The 24,395-nt window shown below is 43.8% G+C and overlaps 1 protein-coding gene across 1 annotated transcript; it reads left to right on the forward strand.

Moving 5' to 3' along the window:
* Positions 1 to 9,056: 9,056 nt before the first annotated feature.
* Positions 9,057 to 23,944, forward strand: SDR16C5 (short chain dehydrogenase/reductase family 16C, member 5). The gene is made up of 6 exons (XM_018560117.1): positions 9,057 to 9,412; positions 14,837 to 14,968; positions 18,064 to 18,163; positions 21,341 to 21,485; positions 23,054 to 23,179; positions 23,797 to 23,944. Exons 1-6 carry the CDS (start codon positions 9,092 to 9,094, stop codon positions 23,888 to 23,890), a joined length of 918 nt encoding a protein of 305 aa, XP_018415619.1. The 5' UTR covers positions 9,057 to 9,091; the 3' UTR covers positions 23,891 to 23,944.
* The last annotated feature ends 451 nt before the right edge of the window (positions 23,945 to 24,395 follow it).

Raw genomic sequence — 24,395 nt, forward strand, 5'->3', positions numbered from 1 at the left:
CTCTGTATCAGCTTGCGGGGAGGGGCTGGTGGTAGAGCAGGGGGACTAGAGTGTTCTGTGGGGAGCTGGGGCACTGTGAGGGGCTGGAAGGCACTGCAGGGAGCTGGGCACTCAAAAGCAGGTTGGGGAGCACTGTGGGGGGCTCTGTAAGAGACTGGGGGCACTGTAGGGGGCTGGGAACTCTGCCACAGAGGAAAGGCATCATGAAGTATAGAGAGGCTGCTTGCTCTCCCCAATCATGCTCTGCCATTTTCCTTTTGAGAGGTCTGTAGCTGTTCTGTATCAGGGGAGGCACTGACATAGTGCCTCCATTTTGCCGGGTGGAGCAGTGCCCAAAGCTGGAACAGGCATCTGCTGCTACTCTGCAAAGTCACTCCGCAGTTGACAACATCACAGCAACCAATGATTCTGTGTGCTGACAGTGTCCTAGCAACCAAAGACACTGTGTAGACAACAGTGTCATAGCAACCAAAGACACAGCACAGTTGACAGCATCCTAGCAACCATGTATCAGTATTACCTATGGAACTGTTTCAAACCTTTTATGAAATTGGCACAAGAGTCTTATATACAGCTGAAATGCCAAAATTGTGTCCAGAGCCTTTATTGAAGCACCCCGTCCTTGTGTCAGCGCCATGGCAATCAATGGCTTTTCTGATGTGTTGAGCTATGTGCATAGAGTGAGTTCCATCCACTTCTCACCATTCTCACAAAGAGGCAATTATCCAGAGCTGTCACTTCAAACCACGCCCATTGTGGCCACGCCCACTCTACGATAACCCTTCTACAGCCAACGGTGTTCTATCAAAGATTGGGTTGGAATTTTAACGTAATCACGCCCATAGAACAACGGACTCCTTCCAATGTAGTCACCAGGTTACTCCCACATTGCCATTACAAATCGCTCATCCCCTCGTATCTGCCAGTAGCTCCTCTGCCTGCCATGCAGGCGCATCACTTCTCATGCTGTCAAATTACACATTCCCTCCCCCGCACCTGATCACGCCCCCTGTTTATGTACTCGACTCCTCCTCCTGCAGTACTTAGCCCATTCCTACATGTCGTATTTAGTTTACTGTGGTCCTTCCTCTAGAAAGAAATGCCCCGCCTCACACGCTGCTGGTTCCGCCCCATGTGTTCCAGTGATGTTGGCACCGCCCTAACAGCCTGAGTGTCAGTCTGTGAACAGGGAAGTTGGTTCCGGGCATGCGCAGTGAGCTTAGCTGCCGTATATTACACAATTCGTTTTATGCCCTTTCCCTGAGCTTGTCTCCAGGCTATTAAATCCACGGCTGTGCTAGCAGTGCCTCACCTCTGGGTAAGCTAACACTATAAAATATTTCTTACTGACACCTCTCCTTCTTTATTGGATGTTGACTGTTCTTATGGTGAACTAAGCTGCCTGACCTCTTTGCTGGCCATACTCGCAGCGATTTGTAGGCGATTTCAATCAGATTCAGATTGCACGCATCACAGAACGGATCAATGCAATCCACAATTGACAGATTGTAAGGGAATTCAATTCACCAATTAGGTAATTTTTATGATTGAAAGTTGATGAAATTGGCTGATGATTGGCATGTGTGTGACCTGCATCTAATGGGTGTGCACTTGAAAGAAGTGGAAATAATCCCATTCCTGGGTGATCTGTCATGTAAATAATTGTGTGTGTGTGTGTGTGTGTGTGTGTGTGTGTATGCACGCACGCTCACTCACTCCTCTGTATTCCCACCTGAATCTCAGGTCACAAGACTATAGCACGGTGTGTCAGATACCACAACGTACCCTTAGAGGTCTAATTGCGTCCACGCCTCAAAGGGTCAATCAGTAAAAGGGGGGCCTACTTAATATTAGGCGGGTGGTCATAACGTTATGGCTGATCGGTGTTTGCTCATAAGTGATGAGCCTTTTATTAATGTGGTTACCGTGCGTCCTGACGCCTTGAACTGGAAAAAAAAGAGCGTGCTCTACTTCCCTTTTTTTTTTGTGTTCAATTCAAAGTATCGCAGCGCAAAAGTGTGAACGGTCCCACCCATACCCATTTATTTTCCATTGTGTATCTGTTAAAAAAAATGATGGTAAAAAAAAGATGGTAACGCAATGCAGTGGATCTACCGTATTTGCCGGCGTATAAGGCGACTGGGTGCATAAGACGACCCCCCTAAATTTTCACTTAAAACAGTTTTTGGGCTGTACTCGTCATATAAGACTACCCCACTTCCGAGGCAACACCATTTTAAAAACATCATGGATGGATGGATGTGCGGTAATACTGTATGTACGGTAGCTTCAGCTACTTACAGTATACCGTGCTGAGCCAATCACGGCGAGCAATGTATTCTATTAATGAATACAAAGCCGGCTTGGATTGGCAGAGGTTGTGTACATCGCTCGCTGTGATTGGCTCAGCTACTGTATGTAGCCAAAGCTACCGCAAATACAGTATTACCGCACATCCAGCGGGCTGACAGATTAGGGATGTTTGTTTTGGGCCAGCTTGGCCTAAAAGGAACTGAAGGTATACATTATATACCCCGCGTATAAGACGACCCACGATTTTCGGGGCATGTTTTTAAGTATAAAAAGTAGTCTTATACGCCAGCAAATACAGTAGTAGGAATAGGGCCTTAAAGTACAATTAGGGGGGGGGTTGCATATATCTACTGCCAGCAAATAGAAGATACATGCAAAAACGAAAAAAAAGTTACCAAATGGGTAATTACTTATCTGTGTCTCTGCCGCTCGCTCCCGCCTGAAGATTGTCGGGCGGCTGTGAAGGATGATGGGGCGGGTGCATGCGCAGAAGAGATCTGCAGCTGGGAGAAGAGGCGAGACACAGTGTAAGTCAATGTACGCAGACAGACACCGTGGGACACAGAAGACACAACAGACAGACTCTGTTCACACTGAGCGGTTTATTGCGCGATTTCCACTCCAAAATCACACATATATTCCGCGCAATGTCGCTCAATGTAGCTTGTCCAATCTATTTCAATGGAGCTGTTGACATCTCACAGCTCACTGTCGCTCAAGCTTGTAGCTCAAACATGACCTATTTTTCGGCGGATGTCGTGCGATTTGGCCCCAATAGACTCAATGGTGTCGCGCATTACCGGCGATGTTGCACGACCTTATCGCGCTACAGAAGGGTCACTTTTGCACAGCAATATGGAAGGAAAGAATGATTTCACGTCAAGACCGCTGTTGATTGGTTACAGCCCAATGTAGCAGCGACGAAGTCCCTCCCAAAAGTCGCGGTACGTAGCACGACAAAATGTGCACTGGCGCTCAATATCGCGCGATTCTCCATGTCGCTCAGTGTGAATGGGGTCTTAGTGCTGGATCTGAGACCAGCGCTGGGGGCGACTCCTGGAAAGAAGATGATTGGATCAAGAGGCACCATTTAAGGTAAATCCTTACACCAGCATGGAGGGAGGGGGGGGGGGGAGATTGGTGAAAAAAGGGGGGGGGGGGGGGGGGGAGAATTGTGACTTTATTGTCACTTTAAAGTGCAAGATGGTCTTTTTTTTTTTTCTTTACTTGCAGACTCAAAGTTCACCAAAAGGATGTAACTAAGGTTGGTAGCTTTGTAGGTGTTTTGTGATACTCGATAATTATATCATTCAGTACAGGAAGGTTGTAATGGCAACTTTCTATGTATTCTTTGCATTGTATTCTATTATTTGGATAACAATATTCCTTTCTGTATCACTTAAAACATAAAGGCCACTTTGTTAGAATATTAGAACATGGACGTTCCTGGTATTGGGTGGCATATCTTAGGTCTTGCACCACATACTGCAATACTGTGACATGTAGCAGGAAATTGGAAATAAAAGCAGGATGCCTGGTGACTTCCTGTGGGTTTTATGGACTGGTTTTGCTTAATGTTTAGCAAATTTCTTTTTTAGGGGGGGATGGATGAGAACCCCAGTCTGAGCGTTGTCGCTTGTAACTTGAAAACTGTACATAAGCTTCTTTTCTGGCAGAATGATGTGTTTTTGGCCCCATAGACTTCAATGGAAGTGCATTTTTCCACATGATTTTGCCCCTACCAACTGCCTCCTCCTCTTAGTAACTAGCTTTCCATTGGCTAAAAGAAGATCGCTCAAGCCTCAAAAACATGGAACAAAATGCACACAAAAAAGCGTTAGTCACCTGAAGGCTCCGCCCACACCTAGGCATAGCGGGAATGCTCGTCAAATGCCCATTCACAAATTGTACACAAACGCAAAATGCATTGCCATTACTAGTTAATGGCGCCGCAAACGTGGCCGGGAGCATGCAGGATCCTTCCCCATATTTGCACACAGTAAAACACCCACAAACGCAGAGGAAAAAACGTGACACACAGATGTCAGATTTTGCAACCTGCACTGCATTTGTCATATAAGAACTCATTGCAATCAATGGGGACGCGCAGAAAACAAACACGTGCGAATGAAATGCACGTTCCCGCTACATCTAGGTGTACACTCAAGTGTTAAAATCAGAAGTAAAAATTGTTTTTTGTAAGGCAAGCAGGGAATGCCGGAACCTCTGTCAGCTTTGTATTGTTGTCTGTTTGCATGTTGCAGATTTTCTCTTCCTGTCTGCTAAAATGTTTTCCCTAGAAGAGAAAATGAGGGGTAAGATCAGTAAAACGTGACAGAGGTTCTATCCTTTCCCCCATTCCATCCAAAACTGAAAAATAAAAGTTCTGGTTATATATAAAAAACATGACATTTATGGATCTTCATACACTGAGACTGACACAGGCATTGCTTTTGAGGTTCTGATTGTCTGCTTTGTATCCGCTTCTTCCTCCTTTTTGTTTCCTCTTTAGCAGAAATGCTTTGCCACATGTTTGTGTTTGAAACAAACGCGTTTGTGAAGTGTTGTGTTCAAATGCAAAAGGCAGTGTTTGACAACAGTGTCCATCTACACAAGATTTGCCTATTCTCCATAGAGAATGGGCCATTCACACCACATGTGTTGCAGTCCCCGTACGGACGTGCCCTTTTCCGGCGCAGTCTCCATCGTGTGCAGGCGCGCCCTTTTCCGGCGCAGTCTCCATCGTGTGCAGACGCGCCCTCTTCTTGCGCAGTACCCATCGTGTGCAGCCGCGCCCTTTTCCGGCGCAGAACAACCACATCGCAACATGCTGCACTGATGGAACCTATGACATTTCAAGAAAGTTGTAATAAAAAGAAAAAAAATTAAACCGAGGAATGCTCTGGCATCAGCACTCTTCTGTCAGTGCACACGCTGTCAGCAGCTGTGCATTCAGTGCAGCTTGCTGGTGTGATCATACCTTTTAAGGTCCATTCACAGCAGCTGCTGCGCAAATCGCATAGCAACTGTTGTGCTGCGCCCAGCCCACTGCTTTTTAGAACTTTATTGAAATGTCGGTTTTACTAAGTTGCATCCCGCTGCGCTGAAAAAAATGTGTGGTGCGAGTTGTGTCCATCCGTAACAAGGCAGATTGGGAAAACTGGCCAACACATCTGGTGTGGTGCAATGTTGAACAGCTTTTTAACCAGTCATGGCCAAAAATATTGGCGCCCCTCTATTTCTGTCAGATAATGCACCACTTTGCGCAGAAAATTGTTGCAATTACAAATGTTTAGGCATTATCATGTTTTTCTTTTGTTTGCATTCTTCTGGAAGTATTGGGCGGTATGCAGTACAGTGGTACCTCGGTTCACAAACGCTTCTGTTCGCAAAAAATTCGGTTTGCGTACAGGAAGTTCGGCAAAATTTTGCTTCTGACTAACACAACCGCAGCCATCTTCCCTGCTCTGACACTGGTCGTGACTTCCTCTAGACGAGATCACGGTCTGATCACAGTTTGATTCGGTTCACGACCCAGAATCGCGGAACAAATTAAGTTTGGGAACCGAGGTACCACTGTATATAAAACTAGGGAAGGCTAAAACGAAGCAATTTTTAAAGCATGTTTAAAAATGAGTATTTTGCGCATTACAAAATGCATGTATTGTGTAGTCCAGATGCTGGTCTTATTTTACAAATGTTCTATGATGTGTAAAGGGAGAGTGTGCCAGAGGTAGGTTCCAGGATTCACAACGCAGAATAACGGACCACTGGCTGTACAAAATATTCACAAAAGCTGCCCTCAATCTCGATTAAAAAAAATAAAACTTGAAGAAAAAAACGAAACTGTTTACTTTGGTTAAGCAGCAATAGATAGCGCTGGCAGGTCTCTGACTACAAAAATAAGCACTGAACTCTTGCACTGGCGGGTAGCCCACTGCATGGGTTATGAACATTTATTGCCCGAAGTTCTGCTTTAGGACTTGGCTGGGAAGTAATATGCCTTTTGTAAGAATGTCGTGTTGGTGTATGTATGTGGTTCCTTTTTACAAGCACTGTTGTTCCCAGCTCAATCAATGCATGTGACCGGAACTTGATGCAGATGCTTGGCGTATATGTCATATAGCCAATACTTGGCGGTTGGGCTACCCACAGCCAGGGGTAGTGCCAGCCACACTGATCTGACATGGTTTTAAGCATATTGAACAACCATATGTATTACTTCTCCGCTGTTTGTGGTTGCAATAAACTGCCCATTGATCATTTAATTATTTTTTTCCCTGAGATTCTTTGCTTATCTTGTAGACTTTGATATAGTGAATGTGTGTCTTATCTTGGTGCCTGACCTTAGGTCATAAGCATGATGACATTTCATATAGATAGACATGTTTACTCTGTCTAGATTTCAGTATCAAAAATCTAAATACTTTAGATTTCATTCACAGTAGCTCACCTTCACCGGTTGCAAAATGTGGGGATGGGGTGTTAGAGAGGCTGCAGAGGTGTGCTGGGGAATGTATTGGGGAAGTATTATGCTGAGGGGACATAAGTAGCAGAAGTGTGCTGGGTGAGTACAAAGGGGTGGTTGGGAGGGGGGACATTGATGAGTGCTTGGGGACATTGGTGGCAGAAGTGTGGGGGGTAGATGAGGTGATCTAGTGACAGAGGTGTGCAAGGGGGCACATTGTAGACATGTGTGAGTGGTGTATAGTAGTGGCAGAGGTGTGCTTGAGGACATAAGTGGCACTGTGTGGGGGCATAGTGGCGGCAGAGGTTTGCGAAGAGTTACCGCGGTGGCAGTGGTATGGGATGGGGGTCCAGAGGTGTGAAGGGTGCAGTGATGGAAGAGGCGTGCATGGAAAGCAGTGGGGAAAGAGATGTTCGGAGGTTTTGGTGATGTGGTGGAACTAGGGTGCTGAGGTGATCGATGTGGAATGGGGGTGTGAGGGGTGCTGTGTGGTGAGTAGTCCTGACTTCTGCATTATGAATGCCAGGAGTGCAACAGTCAGATATGTGCAGCACAGCATACTGAGTGCAACAGTCAGAATTATGTTGCCTACCATGTTACATACTGTAAATTATATATTCCCAACCACAGCACGCTTTACACTGGCCTGTACATAACATTTCCTGACCACTGCACTCTGTACATTTTATACTCCGTGAATCCACCAGTAAAGTCGGGGGACTTTACTTTTTTTGGGGGGGGGTGGGGGGGTTTTTTCTCTCCTTCTCTCTCTCTTTTTTTTTTCCCCTGCTGAGGCATAGCAGGCAGTGGCTTGGAGCAATAGCCAGCCTGCTATTTCAAATTGCAATAGACAATAGCAGGCTGGCTATTGCATCCACCCACTGCCTGTTGTTGATCAGCAGAGGAGGGAACTGAAGGAGAAATTGCTATATGTACACGTATATCCATATGTTACTATGACAAAGATAATCTTTTCTAATAAATGTAGTTTGGTGTGTTTTGACAGTTAAAGGAGAAGTACTGGGAGAGTAAAATGTACTCTTCACAATACTTAGCTGCAGTATCCCACGCCAGCTCTATCATATCCCGGCTCTATTGCACGTGAACTGAGCTATCATGTAACCGATGATCAGTCTGTTCATGGCTTCTCCTTGCAGGGACTGTCAGTCACCAACCAATGCAGGGATTCCTCCCTCCATGGCTCTGCGCTGTCAGCATATAGCGGGAAACTGCTGACTTTGGGTCACAGGAACACGTTTACTAATGTACTCAAAAAAGACGTATAGCCAATAATGCCAGACTCTGTCTGTCTGTGGGAAATCTGATGTACACCTTTCAGTTAACATCAGATTACCTGCGGTCCGGTCCGTCGAAACTGATCAATGATCCGTAAGTTTTATTGGACTGAGCCAGAGCTAACCGGATGTAAATGGACGCTCGTCTGTTTAAACCTGGCCATACACCTTACAACCATCGCACGACTTTCGTTGTGCGATGGTTGTAAGGTAATTAAAATTTTGTACGATCTGCCCCTTTCGGACAGGCAGATCATCGCAAGCTCTCCCCGCTAAGTGTAGGGCTTCCGATGATTGCAGTGTGTGCTTGCGCACACCGGCCCGTGCGGCATTCGTCTCCCGAGCACGCCACTAACCCGCCGAAAATCGTACGATTTTTCGGCAGGTTTTTAAGCGTGCTCGGAAGGCGAATGTCGTGCGACCTTACAGTAGAAGAGGTTGCCCATACACCTGCCGATTTATCGTACGATCGCGGGATCACCCCCGATTATCGTACGATAATCAGCAGGTGTATGGGCACCTTAAACCAGACTGCCCATAGACTTGCATAAAGCGTCCGGTCAGGTCTGACTGACAGGCGGACCTAAATTGACCGCTCGTCTGAAAGGGGCCTAAAGCTTGCATTAGGGATCAGTTTTAGACACTTCTGAGATTTAAAGTTTGTGATCATGCTCCTGATATAACACTTGTATTAGGATTGAGCCCTTTAGGTCTACCCTGAATAATTGTTTGCTTCCAGCCATTAAAAATGGCCGCCTTTGCGTACAGAGGGGTTATTTTTTTTCTTCTTCAATGTAATACAAATCTTAAAGTGAGCAGTCTGATTCTTTTAGCTTTCAACTAGCAAGGGATGAATTCTACTTTCCTCACTGAAGATTGCCAGACAGCTTCAACGTTAAAACAAATGATATGAAATCTCAGAAGTGGATCTACTCCCTTATCTCCAGCTAATACTGTTGGGTTTTTTTTTTTGTCTCCATTTCCAGTTTGTCGCCCCCAAGGAGGACTTGCAACCATGAATTTTATCCTGGAGACTCTCAAAGTTTTGTTTCTCACAATCTATTTGATATTTGAATCCATTATTCTTTGGATTATCCCATCTCGAAGGAAAAATGTGGCCGGTGAACTTGTACTCATCACTGGGGCAGGAAGCGGGATAGGGCGGCTTATAGCGCTGCAGTTTGGACGCCTTGGAGCTACGCTTGTCTTATGGGACATCAACGAGGAGGGGAATAAAGAAACAAGCAGGCTGGCCAAGAAGAATGGAGCAGTCCGTGTACATACATATACATGTGACTGTAGCAAAAAAGAAGAAGTTTACAAAGTAGCCGATCAGGTGAGTGTTTTTCTCAGTGTTTCTCCAATATCCCCCTTTATGAAAGCAAGTGTTTATAGAGTAATAACTGTTGTATGTCATCTAATGTGATGCACCCCTTGGTTTGAAAAAAAAAGAAACAAAACAGACAAAATCTGAAACAGTTTCCCGTGGCAACCAATCAGCTTCTATCTTTCATTTTCAAATCATAACTGAGGAGAGTGGTTACTATGGGCAACTGCTCCAGTTTTGATGACTTCATCCTAATGTTTACTTAGTTGTAATCACAAATTGGTAGAGACATTCTTTCATCCCGTCAGTGTTGTACCTCTTTCCCCAGTGTCTGCACCAGCTTCTGCCACAACTCTGTCCACACTATTCCACTTCTGCACATACTGTTCATTGTCCTACCCTCTGCTCTCCTCTCTTGCATATACTGTCTGCTGTCATTATCCTCTGCGCTCGGCTCCTACTACTGTCTGCTGTCATACCCTCTGCACTCGGCTCCTGCATATACTGTCTGCTGTCATTATCCTCTGCACTCGGCTCCTGCATATACTGTCTGCTGTCATTATCCTCTGCGCTCGGCTCCTACTACTGTCTGCTGTCATACCCTCTGCACTCGGCTCCTGCATATACTGTCTGCTGTCATTATCCTCTGCACTCGGCTCCTGCATATACTGTCTGCTGTCATTATCCTCTGCGCTCGGCTCCTACAACTGTCTGCTGTCATACCCTCTGCACTCGGCTCCTGCATATACTGTCTGCTGTCATACCCTCTGCACTCGGCTCCTGCATATACTGTCTGCTGTCATATCCTCTGCGCTCGGCTCCTGCATATACTGTCTGCTGTCCTATCCTCTGCGCTCGGCTCCTGCATATACTGTCTGCTGTCATATCCTCTGCGCTCGGCTCCTGCATATACTGTCTGCTGTCATTATCCTCTGCGCTCGGCTCCTGCATATACTGTCTGCTGTGATCATCTCTGCGCTAGGCTCCTGCATATACTGTCTGCTGTCATACCCTCTGGTCCTGCACATGTTGCCAGCTGTCATACCTTCTGCCCTGCACTCTTGAACATACCACCCACTGTCATATTTTGCATTTCATGTTTTCAAGAGATGGTATCTTCCAATATGAACACCTGTTCTCCTGTTCTATTCGTTTAAATGGGCTAGAAATGCACAGAAAACAGACCTGCAGCAGTTTTTGTGACGTAGCGCACCTCACGGCATGGTAGTGCATTGAGTTGTGCTGCAACACAGATGCGTTGACATGGTGCTGGGCTGCTATATAGAATGAATGGCACAGCATCACGCCAATGGGCGGGTTTCTGCACCAGTGTGACCAGGAGGGAAAATCCTTTCACTTTGTACAGATTTCCTCCTTGCTTCTGGTTACATCTCCTCTGGCACAGTTTTTGCGGATGCTTCCTTATTACACATTAAGTGTGTGTGTGTGTGTGTGTGTGTGTGTGTGTGTGTATATGTTATCCTTCTTAAAGTATTGCCAGTCACCATGGCCACTTTCTGTCAGAGGTTCTGACTTCTACTGGCTAGCCTGAGTATAAAAACACAAAATGTGACACCAGAGTTAATACACATTATCCACATAGAAATGTCATACCACATTATCTGCACCTTATTCTACTTTACATTTGGCACCACCCTGCCTGCGCCTGATCTGACTTGAAATTTGACACCGCCCTGTCTGCACATGATCCGACTTGAAATTTGAGGCCGCCATGTCTCCACATGATCCGACTTGAAATTTGAGGCCGCCATGTCTCCACATGATCCGACTTGAAATTTGAGGCCGCCATGTCTCAACATGATCCGACTTGAAATTTGACACCGCCCTGTCTGCACATGATCCGACTTGAAATTTGAGGCCGCCATGTCTCCACATGATCCGACTTGAAATTTGAGGCCGCCATGTCTCCACATGATCCGACTTGAAATTTGAGGCCGCCATGTCTCAACATGATCCGACTTGAAATTTGAGGCCGCCATGTCTCCACATGATCCGACTTGAAATTTGAGGCCGCACTGCCTGCACATTAACCGACTCGAAATTTGAGGCCGCCATGTCTCAACATGATCCGACTTGAAATTTGAGGCCGCCATGTCTCAACATGATCTGACTTGAAATTTGAGGCCGCCATGTCTCAACATGATCCGACTTGAAATTTGAGGCCGCCATGTCTCCACATGATCCGACTTGAAATTTGAGGGCGCACTGCCTGCACATTAACCGACTTGAAATTTGGCACCGCCCTGGCTGCGCATTATCCGACTTAAAAATTGACACCTCCCTGTCTGCTCATTGACTTGAGATTTGACACCGCCCTGTTTGCACATAATTTGACTTGAAATTTGACACCTGCGTATTATCGGACTTGAAATTTGACCCCTCCCTGCCTGCTTATTATTCGACTTTTGGCACCGCCCTGTCTGTACATTATCCGACTTGACATTTGGCACCGCCCTGTCTGTACATTATCCGACTTGAAATATAACACTACCCTGTCTGCGCACACTATTGTTGACAGTCTATTTATTTCTTGTTGTTTTTTTGTAGCGTTCTAGAAGTCACATCGATAATGTTTCACCGGCCTGCCTCCAAAAACGTTTCCTCTCCTCCAGTTGAGGTCCTTCTGCGTTTTGTTCCCCCAGTCAGTTTTAGTACCTGGAGAGGAGGGTGCAGTATGACTGTGGAAAAGACGTAGAGAAAAAAACTTATGAATTAGGGCACCGAGGAAAATCGGCCCTCAGACAGTGATCCTTTTTGCCTTGCCAATACCCCAGCCCCTTTTATAAAAATATATTTAGCGTTGTCCTAGGTTTGGATGTAACTGGAATTTTCCAACAGCGTCTTACATAACTGCAGTTTTGTTACATGCGTAATTTTCAGACAAGAACCCAATTTAGATCCCTGGCACAGCTCTCCAGCCAGAGCTGTACTGAGCAATACAGAAAGTTTGGCAAGCAGAAGAGATTTGGCTCGGTCATTTTTTTTTCTCCTTTTGATGTTGTTGACTGCACTACTCACAGATTCCTAGAAAGACGGATCTATGTAGAACTATGTAACTGGGGGGAAAAAAAATGTAAGACCTGAAATGGGAAAAAATGTTTCATGGTTAATGTCACATTAAAGGCTGTTTTGTGGGTTTAGTTTTTATTGAGACTTGCAACACTTAGGACAGGGTGTGACATGCTGCCCAATTGTTCCTTGCATCATCATCTGCTGGCATTCTATGCATAGATCTCTTTTTTCCCTTCTGCTTTTAAGCAAATTTAAAGGAACCATTGCCTAGTTTGCTTTAACCCTTTTCCTGCCAGCACCGTATCCCTTAGGGCAGTGCTCCCCAACCTTTTTATCGCCGCGGACCAGTCAACGTTTGATCATTTTACCGTGGCCCGCTGAGGGGGGGGACATTAACCCCCCCCCACTGTGAAGCCCGTCGGCAGTGCGGGGCCCCGGTGTTCGGTACCATTTGGTTCGGGGGTTGGGGAACACTGCCTTAGGGCACTGGAATCGGGCCCCTGTAAACAGAGTCCAGGCTATAGCCGCCGGTACTCTGTTCACCTGTGTAATGGCTTTACACTGAAGCCATTCAGGTGGCTCAGCTGTGGCCAGATTGCATCTAGGAGTTGATGACCAGGATCCCTGCGCCCGACACCCTTGCCTCCTGGGCTCCACTGCCCAGGACCAGCATCACGGGTGTCATTAGAGCGAGAGAGAGACCAGCGAACATTTGTTCGCTGATCCCCCTGCTAAATGGAACTGTAAGCATCACTTCCGCCTACCCCTAATGTCACCTTAAAGAGAAGCTGTCACAACTAATATCCTATCAAATAGGGGGATTGTAAGAAATTGATAGCAATTTCAGCCATTGTCTGAAATAAAATGCTAGTTGATTGGCTGTAATGTTGTTTCTTCTCAATATTTTGAGTCATTGTCCTGGAGCAAGCATGCCGAGCAGGACTTCTGATTCTGACTTTCCTTATCTGCATACTTGTTCCAGATCACAATAGGTCAACGTAACAACCAGGCAAGTAAGAATTTTAGAAGGAGATTGCCAATGGCAGCTTTCATATTATTTTTATAATTTTTTACTTTGCTCCTAACAACAGGTTTACGTCTATACAGTAAATCCCTGTTTTAAAACACATCTTGCATTAGTATGAATTTGGCCAGAACTGTGGTATCAGTTTTTGGCTGTCTATATTCATATGACTTCTACATATATAAACGTGAATATTAAATATCAACATGTTTAATGAAGAAAAAAAAACTCCAGCATATATTTTTGTATACAAGTGGTAAGTAAATAAAGTACTCACCAGGAGACCATTTGTATTATCTGTATAGTTGGGAACAGTCATTTACTGTCCAATCCATGACCCATTGAGGTTTTTTTAGGAGCCAGCCCTGTTGACAACAACAGGAAATCTCAAAAGTTAAGCGCCAGGTGTATTTTTTAAGGGGCATTGGCGACCTGGCTCCTGGAATCTGTCCAACCCTGCTCTAATATATAGGAAATGAGCGAAAAAAGGCCTGAATCTGCTTACACTGTTCTGGAGGAACCGGAAGGTGGTGCCAGTGTCCTGAAGATGTGCAACCTGAAGGACATTGAACCTCCTATCTTTTGAAAAACATTTCCAGGATTTTATATCGTTAAATGTCACCTATTAAATTTCTGCCCCCATATTTGAAGCTGGAATGTCTGCTAAGACAGATGGGTGGATCTCGTAAACCAGACAGCTGAAATAATCTTGTTATCTGTGTATGCCTGCTTGAAATCGGTATGGGCGTCCTATGTCCTTGTATGCCCCTTCTGTCCAGGCTCTGACATGCTGAATGAAGGGCTGCTAATTAATTTTTTTAAGTTTTTGTCCACATGCATTTTGTGTTTAACAGATGTACAGTTTATGGAGCCACTGGGTGATGTCTAAAGGTGCCCATACACCTTACGATTATCGGACGAAGCTTTTCGTCCGATGATCGAACCGTTGTACAATTTTCGTACGACGGCCCCATCCTGCCCCGATTATCGCAAGGTTCAATCAGCGGTAGTTAAAAAAAGAAAACCTGGACGACTTGCGGTAATTGACCGCAATTATTTTAGTTTGCAAAAATCGTACGACTTTTGATGGACGGAAACGCCACCAACCATGCGAACATCGTACGATCGACCAAAGTTTTCAAACATGCTTGACCGTCAAAAGTCGTACGATTGTACAGTACTATCGGTCGGGTACTCTATTCACACGTTAAGATTGTCGTACGAAAAGTCGATCGCATATGATTGTCGTGCACCCAGCCAACCGAAGAATCTGTGGGCACCATAATACTGATATTGGTAGTCCGTGGCCAATAACTTTTGTAAGGACTATGTACAAACTTGTTTTTACATTTCTTTGTTTTTCTTCCCTCTGTCAGGTCAAGAAAGAGGTTGGAGATATTACCATCCTAATTAACAATGCCGGCATTGTGACGGGAAAGAAATTCATCGACTCGCCTGATGCTTTGGTAGAGAAAACCATGCAAGTCAACACAATGGCACATTTCTGGGTAATTCTGTTTTTCACCTGACTTTTTCAGACGGAGTATACAAAATATATACAGTATTTGAGGAATAGGTTAGCCCTGAAGGTCCATGAGCCCCTAAGCAAACAATGGGCATCATCTAATATCTGCAATTAGTTATGTACCTTCTACTAGAGTCCTGTGCCGGGTCTGCGCCATTAAAACTGTTGCCGTCCGAGTGTATAAAACATGGGATCAGTTACTTTTGGAGGGAGTTTTTGTCTCTGCTTTTGATTTTGACTTTTAGTTTCTACACAAAATCATAGGTTTCAGAATTGCGGCGAGGACCTGTGTTGGCAGACTTTGGGCTTGTGTTGATGGCATCAGCTAGAGAGGCTTCTGATATCATTCAGAGTTCATTGACAAGTGCAGTTGACCTGCTTCTAACCTACATTTGACCTGCTTAAAGGTTTTTGCTTTCTCATAGACTTGTATTGCAGTGCAAAACCCATTCGAAGTGAATAAAAGCCTGTCAATATCAGCCAAGTTAGTTATTTAATTGTAGCCTTTCACATCATCCGACAGTGTGGTATCTGGCCTCATCGCCATTGCGGACCTGCTGTTACTACTTTTCTCTTTTGGGAAGAATATGACAGCAGCCTGCATAGAGTGATAATATCTAAAGTATATCTAAAGCCAACACTGCTATCAGTGACTTAAATCTGCACCGTGGCTTTCTAAGAAGACCTAATATAACCTCCTTGAAGTGCAGGTTTTTGTTTTGGATGAAGAAACCAGTGGTTAAAACTCCTCCTATAATTTTTTGTCTATTGGGGAGATTTCCTTTCACTTGTCCTGTAGGCACAAAGTGATAGTGGTTATTAGGACAAATCGAGATGGTGACTCTCTACAGCGAGCACACAGATGGCAACAAAAAGTTGACCGCATCACTAACCCTTTCACACGCCATCCAAAAAGTTTTGATTCTAAAATCAATTTTCTTGGGCACGCTGGGATGTATTAGGCTGGGTTCACACCTAGGCGTTTGCTATATGCGTGTTTTATGCACGTTTTTGCCCTTGCGGTTGTAGCGCGTTTTTCTGTCCAATGAAACGGAGGACACAGCGGGGATCGTGGACAAGGTAAGAGACGCTATGCTGTATTCCCGAGTGTGGTTCGGGGTTACATGGTACAGAAAATTAACCCCGAGCCACACTCGGGAATACCGCCAGGGAGGTAAATCAATGGATACGTGCTGAAATCTGCCCCATCGCGCGAAAAAGAAGCTCAAGTTCTTTTTCGCACGTAGGGCGTTTTTCAGCGCGATAAAACTCGCTGAAATACGCCCAGGTGGGAACCATGCCCATAGCAATTAATAGAATTTCACGTCTTGAGCGTTTTTCAGCGCTTCGATTAGCGCTGAAAAAAGCCCGGGTGTGAACCCAGCCTTAGGATACTTGACAACAAGCATATTTTTTTATTATTGTACAAAATAATGATCTCTTATGTACTGACCGACATCCTTGTCTGTTATAACAAGTCATATTGGTGACTTCATTAGCAAATCGTGTATTGTATGATAGACTAAGGCCCGGTTCCCACCTGGGCGTTTTTCTGCGCGTTCGTACTTGCGGAAAAACGCTCAAACAGGGAAATGCCTTTATTTTCAATGTGCATGGTTCCCATCTGGGCGTTTTTCCACGAGTACGAGCGCGCGGGAAACCGCCCTACGCCCAAAGAAGTACATGTACTTCTTTGGGGCGTTTTGGTTAGGCGTTTCCATTGGGATACAGCCAAGTAGCCCTCGGAAACGCGCGTTTGTCGCGCGTTTTTTTTACCGCGGATCGCGGTAAAAACGCGCGACAAACGTGCATATTCAATACGCCTAGGTGTGAACCCAGCCTAAGATTGTCTTAGCAGTTATTTGGTGTTTGGAGGTTGGATGGTATCCTAATATGTGAGTGCCACGAGAGTCTGTGGTCATCTTTTAGGCTTTTATTTTAATTCAAAACAATAAAATAATTTGTAGCTTTACAAATAAAAACGATTATGTTTGTATCAAACAAACATAATGTACCTGCATTTGGCCCTGGAGAACAGAAGTTGGATACTCTCTGTTTTGCCTTTGTGCAAATGCATTATGTTTTCTTCTTCTGGAGTCTCTTGTCTTTGTTTTTCATTTCTTTTCATGAAAAAAAAATCAGTCAACAGGATTTTCAAAATTACATTTCAGCTGTGTTCTGTTGAGCTCCATGGAAACAGCCATTGGGAATGATTGAGTAACCACAGTTACTGATTCAGATATGCAGGATAGTTCTTTTTATACTGAAGAAGCAATCTCCGTTTGTCTCCTGGCCCAATACATGTTGCCAAACCTGTGACGCCCTGAACCCTGAAAATTTCACGACTGGGGCTTCTGTGCTGCCTAGAGGATAAGCTGTATTAAAAATCAGAAAAGAAAAAAATATATATATTCTATTTTTTTTGTTCTTAGGAATTAAAATCCCTAAATCTAGCCAATACATTTATCTACCTCCTGTCTTTGCTGGCGGATTGTTGATGGCCGGGGCAGCTAATATGCAGTCTAAGTCCTAACACTTACAAAATACCTGTCCTACCCCCTCCTATGCATCATCACACTGATAAATGCACATTGCTATTTCCTTAGTTAACATGTTTCATGTTTGCCTATATTTTAGAAATACTTTAATAATAAAGTGAGGAATAGATAGACCAATACTAGTATCTGTGCCAAATGCTCCCGATGCTTATCCCAATATCGGAACTTGGTGACGAGGGAGCATGGACCCAGCTTTCCGGCTAATCGGGAAGCTGGCAACGAGTCCGTACACGCCGCCCGGCTTTCTTTAATAGGACTTCCGTTATCGGTGCATCCCTAATTAAAAAATAAAATACATTTTGTGTGTATACATCAGTCCAGGTAGAATGCATTGATATGTCACATGTTCTGGCTGCTTATCTCACTCTGTGTTATGTAATGTGGGGAAATATGATGAAAGGCATACTTATACAGTAGCAATGTCTACATATGTGGATTTAGACTTTTTCAATTATTTTAGTTCTGTGAAACTCAGCAGTGGTTATTTAGGACTATCTAATGATTTGTTTATTTTATTTAGACCTATAAAGCCTTCCTACCTGCTATGATGGCCTCCAATCATGGGCATTTGGTGAGCATTGCCAGCTCTGCTGGACTGATAGGAGTCAATGGACTTGCAGGTAAGAACAACAGTCGGCATATAGCAGTGCAGCAGTAATGGTAAAAAGTTATGTTATGTGGGTGTGGAGGACTGAAACGTATTTTTTACATGCTTTACTACTTTCTAGAAAATGAGTGTCGTTGTAATCCATTTTATTCTTCTAGCATAGAAATTTGAAGGAATAGTCTGTTTGCTACAAAGAACACAGAGCAACATTCAGACTTTACAGGGGGGAACGATCATCCATAGTGCAGGTTACTAATGTTATAATTATTTTCTGGGTTACATATATCAATTAGCCTGCTTAGTGAATTGCTGGCCAAAACGGACTACTACTTGAAGACGCTCGGCAGCAGTACGATTGAGTTTTATATACAGTAGAGCAGACCGCTTGTATTGCTGGCTGAGAAACAAATGGTAACACTGTAGTTTAAAGGGACTTGTGGGGCTTACCTCCAGGTACTCAGGTTTCTTCCCGCATATTGTCTCTTGTCTAACATGTATGTGAGGTAGGGACCTTAGATTGTTGGCGTCTTGAGGGCAGAGACTGCTGTAAATGCACAATATTTAAAGTGCTGCTATATAAACCCTGTAATTTTTAAGCATGCATTTTATAGATCTGTGAGTGAAAAGCACTCACCTCCATAGTTCTCCTCTAAGGTATACAACTTTTCTGGGATCTTTCCTGGCACTCCATATTAAGAAATACAGACCAATGAGAACACTACTGCTGTCACTTCATCTAAAGTTTTATGTTCCTTTACTCTTCTGAGAGCCACAAAGGAAGCCTAATTGAGGAAGAAACAAAAAAAACATCTACCAAATTATACCACGCAGAACAAACGGCCACTGAAAAATGTAATCTGCACTATTAAGATGTGATGGAGGCGCATAAAATGTGCTTACGACGTGTTATTGGTTAATTCTATCACTCAAACACCTGATATTCATGAAAAGGTGACCTTTGATGTTTTGGTGACCAATATCTTATCATGCTGCATGATGACACTGCTAAAGTACATAAGCCACATAACTAGAACAAAGTTGACGGGTCTCCTCCTTACTACAAGTGCCTGTAATATCTATAGTCCCATGAAAACTATCAGTCACTGACATCATTTACATTGCTGCTTATGGGAGGAGCTTTATAAATCAACAATTGGGCAAACAATACTTTTTATGCTGTTTAGTGTAGTAGCGTAGAAATAGTTAAATATGGAGTTTGCTTATAAAGAACTAGATTGGACACTGTTTACTATACAGAGGTCTAACTTATGTGGTTTTAGTATATTCTAATTAACGCTTTAGTTTTACTTCAGGAACCTGGGTCTACCAGATACTTCTTATAAACTTTCAGTGTGCCCGATATTCATTTCTTCCATATAATTCTTATTAAAGAGACTGAAGCTTCTTTTTAAATTGTCTTTTGTCGAGCTGGGTGGTGCTAGCAGGGCCACCCATGGCTCGAATTTTTGGCCAATTAAGCAACATTTGGCCACAATTCAAGCTGTCTATGGTCAGCATAACATGGATTCATTAACGCTGTATAATATGACCATCAATTTAACAATTATATAGTTCCCCGTAAGAAACTGCACAACATGGATACACATGTGCCCTCACAGGAGCCTATCGGCATATCCCACCCTCTCCTTCTGATCACCAGATTACAGATTGATGGTGTCATCAGAGAGCAGGGTCTAGCCTGGCACATAGCTTTTACCTTCACTGGTATGGTGGTCGTATTATGGCCACACAGCTGACAGTGGCATAGGCACTGCAAAATGGTGGCCACACACCTACTGATATAATGCAATCAGTCATTAGATGAAATTTAACTGAATAAAAATCAGAAACAGGGACCTTCCACATTTATAGCGCTCTTCAGCGATTCTCCTGTGCTGATTGGCCTTGGCAGAATTTTATTGATCGCTAATCAAATGTATAGTTGGCTTTAGTTAATGGGGTACATATATCAATGACCAATTGTAATCAACTAAAAACATTGGTTGAAAGTACAAGTACAGAACTCCAGTTTTTGTTGCAGCATTGAAAAATGTTATTCGATGATTAAGCACTTGTGTGTGATCATTTATACCTAAATCCGCTACTGCTTGTATGGTTGCCTCTTGGTTTACTTGCCAGGCCCATGTCAATCTTAAGGTTTGCACCAAAAAGAAAAAAAATCTTATCACAACTTTTGTGCATAGCTAGCACTGTAGCATAGTGTTTTTCTTTTTAGCTTGTGGTAAGAATAAACTTGGCATTGAGTAAAGGATACTTTTAGTGAGAGAATATGGAAGGCCTCATTGTATTTGGGTCACTGACCTGTAAAACTGATGCAGATCAGGATTTTTTACTTCACTATGACTTGCTAATCTGCATGCGTGTTCCAGAAGGAGACAACAATGGCAGCCCTAATTTTTTCACTTCAGGTTCCCTTTAAAGAAAGAGCAAAAATGAACCTATATTATAACCTAACCAACTTGTCATCATTTTGGTATCTGACACTTGGTCCTTTGAATGTGTATGTAGTATGACCTGTTACAATACACTGATTGAACAATGAAGGATTTGTGCAAATATTGTCATGTTACAGCGGTGTTACCTGAAAGTATTTTTAGGAAACTTTTATCTTTTATTTTCTAGCTGCGTCACATCGTAAATGTAAAAAAAAAACAAAAAAAAAGATATCAGGAAAAGGGATCTGAGTACAGGGAATGAGGAATAGACTGTTAAAATGCAGTTTTTCCATTCAGTAATAAAGCAATTGTTTTTAAAGGTTAAGTTCACTTTCCAAGTAATTTGTCAAAATGGAATCACCCGCTCAAATTTGGCCCCTTCAAGCCCCCCCCCTCCCCCATCCCCCACTGGGAATATTTACCTTTCGGCGAATGGTTCTTCCCATCCCCCAGTACAGGTGTACTGTCCTTAGGGCGGATTCCCTCATCAATGATCATGCCATACAGTACTATTCGAACGATTAGTGTATGGCAAGCTTTAGTCATAGTTTCTAATCCATTCCTCACAGCGCCATTTAGTTGGCCACTCACATGACGGCGTGATTGTACAATCTGCTTTATCTTTACACCGCTTTGTAGTGTGAGAGCTGATTTCATGTCATTTGAATGGGCTGTTCAGTAACCCACAGAGAATGCTCGTTTCATAGATGTGCTTCAATGCCTGTCTTTTACAGATTACTGTGCAAGTAAATTTGCAGCCATCGGGTTCGCAGAATCAGTTGGCCTCGAGATGTTGGCTCTGGGCAAAACTGGCGTGAAGACCACAATTGTTTGTCCATATTTTATCAACACCGGAATGTTTGAAGGATGTACAACCAGGTAAGAAAGAAAGGCCAAACATTTCTGTAATAATTTTAATTGGCAGAGGCAAGATTTGGCACACTTTAGAACTCCGGGCAGAAATAATCTGAACCCTTAAAGTGGGGCTACCCCCGCACTGCAAGAGTTAAGTGCTCGTTTTCATGTAGGGAGATCAAATAAGAAAGTTATACTCTCCTAAACCTTGGAGCCAGCTGGCTTGCTAGACCGGTCCCTGCAGCTTTTTTCCCCTTTCACTTCAGCAATTGAATGACCCTCGGCGTTCTTGCATCCCATACACGTTATTAGATGTAACGATGTGCCGGAGCGGAGGGGGACCGAGGAGGCAGGGACCGGTGTAGCAGCCAGTAAAATGATAAATTGGTTGCTGTAAGTTACTGTGTTTTCATGCAATAATTGAACTGCCCTAAATAGGTTTATTTCTGCTCACAGAGAAATATTAACGCATTCGCACCAATGTAATGCACATATGCGTCACCCCAGCGGGTGGGCCTTAACATTGGCTGCAAGCATGTATGAGTCACCGAGCTGGTGGGCCTTAATATTGGCTGTCTGCACATATGCGTCACCCCAGCGGGTGGGCCTTAACATTGGCTGCATGCATATATGCGTCGCCCAGCGGGTGGGCCTTAATATTGGCTGTCTGCTCATATGCGTCACCCCAGCAGGTGGGTCTTAACATTGGTTGTATTCACATATGCGTCATCCCAGCAGGTGAGCCTTAACATTGGCTGTATGCACATATGCGTCACCCCAGCGGGTGGGCCTTAACATTGGCTGTATGCACATACGCGTCAGCCGGCCTGCTGTTGTGTTCTTGGAGCACGTTCCCAGCGCAGTCACTGAGCTGTCACCAACATGTCATTATTTACAATTGGGAGCTGATGGGATGGGCTCCACCCATTGAGATCACATGATTGGGAACCTGCCTCTGACGCTTGTCGTTCAGAACCCCAGGAGCCGGCACCAAGGGATTAATGGTGCCGGCTCCTGGGGATCTGAACGACAAGAGGTGCATATGTGCATACAGCCAAGGGATTAATAGTGCCGGCTCCTGGGCACAGAACCCAACACGGATTGGTGACTTTTCAATAATGACTGCAGATCAAACAAATATACATTGCCAGCAAAGTATTTCTTTACATTTGTGCCAAAACACTTAGTCGTCAGGTTTTTCAAACAGCTCCAACTCTTAGCTTCCCTAAACTTCCTGTCCATTACAAGATTACAAGGGGGAGCACAATCTCCAGTAGCTGTATCTTAGAGAAGGGAGGAGCAGGGGAGTAACTTACCTTGCTGCACCTGTGTGTTTGTGGAGACACACAGCTTAATAGCATACACAAGGGTGGCTCTTTAGGACTGCAAGGGAGCCACCCTAAAACAGGAGATAAGGACCAGTGATCAGGAGACCATCTGATTCTGCAGGAAACTAAAACTTTGAGACGTCAAGGTGCAAAATCCTTTCTAAGTGACTTAATCGGCATTTGAAATTGGCTTAAAAAATATTTTTACTATGATAACATTTGAAGAATAGTGATCAAGGAATGGTGTGTTTTTTTAAAATACAGATGGCCTCGGTTCTTGCCAATTTTAGAGCCAGAATATGCCAGTAAGACAATTGTGGATGCCATTCTAAAGGAACAAGTATACCTCATTATGCCTCGCGGTCTCTACGTCGTATTTGGCTTCAAAAAGTAAGTGAGAAAAAAAAACCTGATGCAATTTTCTTTATCAATATGTGCGGATATTTTCCATAATTAGACATCTCAGGATGTGAAGGGACTGACCACACTGCAGGTGAGTGGGATGTGTGAGCTTTTGTCAGAAAAGATCTACTTTAGGATTAAATAGTTGGGTGTATGCAGTTTTAATAAAAAGCTGTCCGCAGTTTGGTCATAGCGCCCTGCACTCGCAGGATGTGCTCTGGGCGTCATTCAGCCTGGAAGACCGAGGACACCCTGTGGCTAAGAAGCATTACTATGGGGGACAGCTCCAGATTGAACACCTGGGGGACCTTTTTCCAAAATAAAAATGTAGTCCAGAGTTGGGTTTAAAATATTGAAGCCAGAGACGGTCAAGCATTTTTAGAAGACGGTCAGCTATGGCAGCCTACGTGTATTAGGTTACAGTCTCTAGATGTTGGCTTTCTGTGGTTTTTTTTCTTTTTCACATCGAGAACAATGTGTGAACATTCTTGTGCATTTTGTACCTGTACCCTCCTAGGATTACTACTTTTACCTTTTTTTGTTCAGATCTTGTCCTATTTGTTTTCCTTGTATTGTGTACTAATTCTTTTTTTTCTTTTATGAAGCATTATATCTGCAAAACTAGGAGTGGTACTCGGTGACTACTTTGGAGCTTTTCATTTCATGGACCATTTCAAAGGACGAGCCAAGAAGGATTAATCCAAATATTTCTATATCACAGTCTGGAGTTTCCAGGCTTAAGTCCATCGACTGTATGACCAAATTCACTTGTAACTGGATCAAAGACTTGTGCTTTTTCCCAATAAATAAGTACGTAGATTTTCATACTGCAAAAAAAATGACATTTATTTTTAATACCTTGTGACGTATGATTGAAATGTGTCAGTCATATTCAAATGTAAAGAGCTTTATAATGACATGAGCTTCTGAAAAACCTGTACTATCATGACAGGTAAAACACAATGAAAGTCGTTTGCAATAACACTCAATTTAACTAGGCTATGAAAAGAAAGGAACAAGTTTTTACGGGTTATCACACTTGGCATTCACTGAAGTTCACACTTTTTTTGTTTTACTAATCCACACTAATGTGCACTGCTTTCTGTATGTACAGGATTCCACTACTGAAAGAATTATATACAAAGCCACCACTGACCACCTTCTGAAAAAGCTAGTTTTCTGTCTCTTGTTTTGCTATTTTCTG

Source organism: Nanorana parkeri, unplaced genomic scaffold (genome assembly GCF_000935625.1).
Source record: "Nanorana parkeri isolate BGI_ZX_2015 unplaced genomic scaffold, ASM93562v1 scaffold433, whole genome shotgun sequence".
Classification (NCBI taxonomy): domain Eukaryota; kingdom Metazoa; phylum Chordata; class Amphibia; order Anura; family Dicroglossidae; genus Nanorana; species Nanorana parkeri.

Excerpts from the sequence above, each read along its gene's own strand:
- SDR16C5 (XM_018560117.1), top strand. The coding sequence starts at position 9,092 with ATGAATTTTATCCTGGAGACTCTCAAAGTTTTGTTTCTCACAATCTAT. Across the intron at positions 9,413-14,836 it reads TTTACAAAGTAGCCGATCAG|GTCAAGAAAGAGGTTGGAGA; the intron begins GTGAGTGTTTTT and ends TCCCTCTGTCAG. Across the intron at positions 23,180-23,796 it reads GTCGTATTTGGCTTCAAAAA|CATTATATCTGCAAAACTAG; the intron begins GTAAGTGAGAAA and ends TCTTTTATGAAG.